The sequence below is a fragment of the Cynocephalus volans genome, chromosome 4, assembly GCF_027409185.1.
Source record: "Cynocephalus volans isolate mCynVol1 chromosome 4, mCynVol1.pri, whole genome shotgun sequence".
NCBI classification, from domain to species: Eukaryota; Metazoa; Chordata; class Mammalia; order Dermoptera; family Cynocephalidae; genus Cynocephalus; species Cynocephalus volans.
This window is the reverse complement of record NC_084463.1, coordinates 107317418-107324019: the sequence shown is the minus strand read 5'-3', so window position 1 is coordinate 107324019 and position 6602 is coordinate 107317418. Positions and strand designations below refer to the sequence as shown.

At 38.6% G+C, this 6602-nt stretch overlaps 1 protein-coding gene across 1 annotated transcript; it reads right to left on the bottom strand.

The window, feature by feature from the left end:
* Window positions 1-2448: 2448 nt before the first annotated feature.
* LOC134375716 (olfactory receptor 10A4) lies at window positions 2449-3396 on the bottom strand. Its single transcript, XM_063094387.1, has one exon. The coding sequence runs from the start codon at window positions 3394-3396 to the stop codon at window positions 2449-2451; it is 948 nt and encodes a 315-aa protein (XP_062950457.1).
* Between the last annotated feature and the right edge of the window lie 3206 nt (window positions 3397-6602).

Genomic DNA, 6602 nt, shown 5'->3' with positions numbered 1-6602 from the left:
GCTTTCTTTTGATAAAAATATTCTAAGCTTAGACTGTGATGATGGTTGCACAACCCTGTGAATATACTAAAAGGCACTGAATTGTACACTTTAAATGGGTGAATTTTATAGTGTGTAACTTATTTTCAGAAATTGAGACAGAGGATATACTAGAGGAAGCACAGTCCATGAGGAGACAAGAGGCTACGTAATCAAGTATACGAAGGTACTTCAAAAAGTTTGTGGGAAAATGAAATTAAAAGATAATACAAATATTTTCATGAACTTTTTGAAAACTCCTTGTACAGGTGGAGAGGAAGGCATCTCTTCTTATCAGGCTAAAGAGAAACAGGCATAGATGAGCACATTTTTAGATGTAAGGGCATAAGTAAAAATCTGATCACCTCAATTTACTGGATGAAGTAGAAGTTGGTATTTTGAATGAAAGGAGGAAAGGAGTTGAACATGAAAGAATGACAAAAACTTGGGACATCAGCTAAGAAGAATAAGGTATGACCAAGTATATTAGTTTCCTATGGCTGCTGTAACAAAATACCACAAACTTAGTGGCTCAAAACAGCGTGGATTTATTATTTTACAATTCTGGAGGTCAGATATCCAAAATCAGTTTTATTGGGCTAAAATAAAGGTGTCAGCAAGGACTGCATTCCTTTCTGGAGGCTCCAAGGGAAGAATTCATCTCCCTAACTTTTCCACCTTCTAGAGCTACCTGCATTCTTTGGCTCATGACCCCTTCTTCCGTATTCAAAGCCAGTAGTGTACCATCTTCTCTCTTCTGTGGCCTCTGCTTTCATCCTTGTGTTGTCTTTCTCTCACTCTGATCCTCTTGCCTCCCTCTTATAAGAACCCTCGTGATTACATTGGGCCCACTCAGGTAACCCAGGATAATCTTCCCATCTCAAGATCCTTAAGTTAATCACATCTTCAGAGTCCTTTTAACATGTGGGGTCCCTCATCCACAGGTTCCAGGGACTAGAATGTGGACATCTTTGGGGGTCCATTATTTAACCTACTCTATCAAGGTCAACAGAAAGGAATGTGAAGGAGTGACTAAAGTTTGACCAAAATGGAGACTATAAATTTGTAATGGTGCCAGTCTGTTCAATTGTGTGATTGCCATCATGCATATAGGACCCCATAATCTGCCTTTTCCTTTGAAAATTCTTCTAGTGATTTTACAGAATGGGCTGCCTTTCTGGAGCTCTTGCTGCATGAGAACTGAAGAACACCTCGTCCAGGAAATAAAACGTCCTGGTACCTCCATGGCACACAGAAGTAGAATTGTTTATACAGTTAGTGGGGAAAACGAGCCTGTTCAGTGAATACTATTTTACCCTATAACTATCAATGAATTGTTAGAAATATGTTTACACAAAGTTATGCTGCCCATAACTTTATGTAAAGCTGCTATTTGCTGAGAGTCCACAGTTGGACTATGTTCACTGGACAAAATCATAAAGAGGCTGCTATGTTGGTTGAATAATATGGAAGCTTGGAAAGGACCATTGATTCCATCCTATCACAATACAATTACAGAAAAAAATCTAGTAAATCATCTTTGGGTTATTTACGGCAGTTTCTCATAGTTCCTCCACTTACACTTGACCAGAGAGTTCTTTATTGCCTTTCTGTCAGTCAGCTGTTATATCCCAGGTGGATAATTTGAGATCCAGGCAGTTCTCAGTGTGGAGTGGTCTCTCTCCAGAGGAGGCACAGAGCAACTGTGATAGCAGAGGAAGAATCCTCAATTGCTGGCCCTCTAAACAAGTGGACTTTATAAACCACTGGAGGTTTTAAGTATCTTTTTATGATCTCTCTTTCACACTAGAATGTAAATTCTGTGAGGCAAGAAATTTATCTATTATCTTCACCCATGTGTCTTGAAGGCCCAAATGGCCCGACTCATGCTGAGTGCTGAATAAAAATTTGTTGAAATTTTGGGTTCAAACTCAGAAGTTGTTGAAAAAAAAGAAGAGTAAAAGAATGAAACAAAATTCTACTATTTATTATCATTATTATCACTATTTTAGTTGCTTTGTAATCAAAGTTACCCTAGAAATTTACAGGTAGAGTTTTTGAACAAGTAGAAGAAAGTAAAGCAGAAGATTATGAAATAAAATTGATGAACAAGTTCAAGAAAGGTTAAAACAAACAAACAAAAAAGGTAGATCATAGTGAAGTTATCAGCCTTCAGAGGATCCTAATTTATGTTAACTAGCAGCATCCCAGAGACATTGGTACCAAAGTCCCACAGAATGCCTGGCCTACTGCAGTACTTTCTCTCACTGTTCACGTTCTTTCAGAAATAAATTCTAGTGGAAAGTCCAAAATCCCAGTAAGCATATTGCATCTCCTGGGAAGAGTACAGAAACCCCAAACTCATTTGAGGAATTTGTTTTTCTTTCCTTTTTCCTTACATTCTACCCCTTCAGTTTCCATCTAAGTCAGTCATAGTTCCTGAGGACCCAGGTTTCTGTGGATGACCCTCTTCAGTGCAGCCTTTACTTCACTATTCCTTAAGCTGTAGATGATGGGGTTCAACATTGGAGTCACCACTGTGTAGGAGAGTGACAGCACCTTCTTGCTCTCAGGAGAGTTGCTAGATCGGGGTCGGAAGTACGTGAGGATGGCCGTGCTGTAGAACAGGGAGACAACCAGGAGGTGAGAGGAACAGGTGGAGAAGGCCTTGCGTTTCCCCTCAGCTGAGGGCATCCTGAAGATAGTAGAGAGGATGCGGACATAGGACCCCAGGATCAGCAAGAAAGGGAAGAGGATGAATAGGACAGTGGCTGTCAGAGCCTCCAGTTCAAACAGAGAGGTATCAGCACAGACCAGTGCAATAACAGGAGGGCTATCACAAAAGAAGTGGTTCACCCTGTTGGGGCCACAAAAAGGGAAACTGAAAATCCACGTGGTTTGCACTGTGGCCACTGGAAGCCCTGAGAACCAAGAGGCAGCTGCCAGCTGGGCACAGGACCTGCGGTCCATGATGACTGGGTAGCGCAAGGGGTCACAGATGGCCACATAGCGGTCATATGCCATGGTGGCCAGGAGGCAGCACTCAGCAGCCCCAAAGAAGAAGAAGAAGTACATCTGAGTGGCACAGCCAAGGAAGGAGATGTTTGTGTCTTGGATTATCAGGGTCCCCAGCATCTTGGGCACAATGACCAAGTTGAAACCTATCTCCAGGAAGGACAGGTTTCTGAGGAAGAAGTACATAGGACTTTGTAGCGCAGAGTCAGCTGTAGTGACCAGGATGATGAGGACATTGCCCATTAGGGTAACCAGGTAAACTATCAAAAAAAGGACAAACAGTAGAGCCTGTAGCTCAGAGGACAGGGCTGAGAAGCTCACAAGAACAAACTCAGTGAGAATTGTCCAGTTTCCCCACATCATTCTTCTTCCCAGGATTTTACTGGGCATTCAAACTTAGGGAAGTAGGAGAAGTCTCTGTAGGTTATTTATACCTCTATTATACCCTTAGAAAGGGAACCTCCTGTGACCTCATTCTCTACCTTCCTTGTTACAATTGTTGAGAATTAAATACCTGTACTCACCAAAATGTAATAAAACAAATTTGAGCATTGGATTCACATTTTTGCCGGGAAGAATTCTATTTTTTCAGATTGAACTGAGATACACCATCTACATCTATACATATCCTGACTTTTCTCTTCTTTATAGAGGATAGTCAAAGTCACAGCTTCACTTGTGTGTGCCCATCCTATCTCTCTTCTGTAGTCAGTGGTTCTAAGAAAGTGAGGCCAAGCATTTCTGAAGAGAGGGATCTTGATGCATAATTAGAGGTTGTGATGTCAGGCGGGGTATCTTTCCTGCAAAATGAAAGGGTGGGATGGAGAAAATCAAGGAAAGTGAACTGACAATTACCAAATGAGACCTGAGAAGGAGACCTAATCTCAAGAAGCCCATACATGGGAAGATTTCACTATAATGTAGAAATTTCCATTTCTACACTAAGAAAATTGCACGCTAACCAGAAAGACACAAAACACAGATGCTGTGGTTTACCTTCATCCCAGGGCAAAATACTCTCCATGTGGCTATATGTGATCAGACAAAGGAAACACAGACTCAAGAGAGTGTCAGACCATGGAAAGAATCTCTATGTGTTAAGCATAAACCTTTTCATCAGCTTCTCTTGGTTGGCACTTTTGACTCCCAAGAAATTCAAAGCTCACATTTTGTATGTTAATAAAGTCCAACTCAAATATGCAGGTGTGACCAATAAGATGAAATCCTATGAAAAAGAAACAGAAGATTTCATCATCGTATCAATAACTAAGCTTTCAATCAACAAAATACAAAGGCAGTCAATGGAGTGGGAGAAAATATTCATGAACCATGTACCAGATAAGGGGTTAATATCCAAAATATATAAGAACTCACACAACTCAATATCAAAAAACCCAAATAATCTGTTTAAAAAATGGGCAAACAACCTTAATAGACATTTTTTCCAAAGAAGGTATAAAAATGGCCACCAGGTATATGAAAAGGTGCTCAACATCAATAATCATTAGAGAAAATGCAAATCAAAACTGCAGTGAAATCACTTCACACCTGTTAACATGGCTATCATCAAAAAGACAAGAAAGAACAAGTGTTGGTGAGGGTGTGGAAAAACGGGAACCTTTGTACACAATTGGTGGGAATGTACGTTGGTATAGCTATTGTGGAAAACAGTATGGAGGTTCCAAAAGAAATTAAACATAGAACTACCATATGACCCAGCAATCCCTCTTCTAGGTATATACCCAAAGAAATTGAAATCACCACCACGTAAATATAGCTGCAATCCCATGTTTACCGCAGCATTGTTTGCAATAGCCAAGACATGCAAACAACTGAAGTACCCGTTGACAGATAAATGGATAAAGAAGTTGTGGCATATATATTGAATGGAATATTATTCACTCTTAAAAAAAGAAAATCCTGTCATTTGTGACAAAATGGATGAACCTAGAGGACATAAAATGAAAGCCAGACAAGGAAAGAAAAATAGAGCATGATCTCATTTATATGTGGAATCTAAAACAAAACTAAACTAAGAAAAACAGTGAATACATAGAAACAGAATGAAGCGGTGTTTACTAGGTTGGGGGGAATATAACACAAAGTTGAAGTTATCTAAGATGAGTAAGTCTAGAAATCTCATGTACAGCATGAGGACTATAGTTGATATTATATTGTATACTATCAATTTGCTTAGAGAGTAGATTTTATGTACTCTTACTACAAAAAAAAGTAACTGTGTGAGATGATGAATATATTAATTTACTTGACTGGAATAATCACTTCACTATGCATACATGTATGTATATCAAAACATCTTTTTTGATATATATATACTTCCTAAATAAGAACAATTTAAAAAACTAAGCTTCAAAATTGGGACCCTGAAATTCTTTCTGATGACTATAATAGTAAATGAAGAAATAAATCTAAAGCACATGGCATGTTGTCTGGTATGTTATAAATGCTCAATAAATGTTAACCATTAAAATATTATAATTATAGATCTACCTTCTAAAATCTACTTCTTATTGAACCCATTGCTGAAACTCACTACTCACTGTAGCCCCTGATATCCAATCCCTTAGACAAAAGAATCATTTATTCAATAAACATTGATTATCTTCTGTGTGCCAGGCACTGTTCTAGATACTGGAGGTGGTCCATCAGTAAATAAAACAAACAGAAAAATCTGCCATCATAGAGCTCACCTTTTTGTAGTGAAGACAGATTATCAACAAATTATGTGAGCAGAATGTGTAATATTCTTAGATGGTGATAAAAGCAATGCAGAAAAATAGAGCAGTGGAAAAGGAGATAGGCACTTGGGGTGTGAAGAGTATCAGGATAAGCTCCACTGAGAAGATATTTCAGTAAGGTCCTGAGCTGGTGCAAGAGGTAAAATCAGGGTGGTGAAGGGAGGAAGGGAAAGAATTTAAAAAGAGAGGAAATGTTACTTTAAATTTTTTGATGAGTCCAATTTATTTTTAAAAACTCAACCAGGGCATCATTTCTCATATGAAAACTTCTTTGATACCACATCTGTTTTCATAGTGAGAATATAACATTTTCAAAGCACCAAACAAGTGCCACACACTATTCTAAGTGTTTTGCATATATTATTTAATTCTCATGACAACCTAACTATACACGTACTATTATTAGGCCCATTTTATCACCAAGAAATCTGAGGAGAGAAAAGGTGAGTAATTTTTCTAACATTAGGCAGCCAGCAAGTGTTGGCATCAGGATGTGCATCCTGGGCGGTCTGACTCCAAGTGATGGATTTTAATCATCACGTGACACTTTCACTCACCTTTTCAGAATGGAAATGACTCTGAGCCCACAGCTAAGAACCAGCCAGAGAGCAAAGCAAAACAATTTCTAAAGATGGGCAGAAAGTTTGAAAATATTAGCAACACTGGAGAACTGAAATACCACTTTCATAGTCTTTATTTTAGAATAATCATTAATTTATGTCTCTGTCTCATACTCTATATGGTAGTAGGTTCCTTGAGAGTAGAAATTGCATTATTCAACTTTTTATCCCAGTGCTTTGAAAGGTAGAT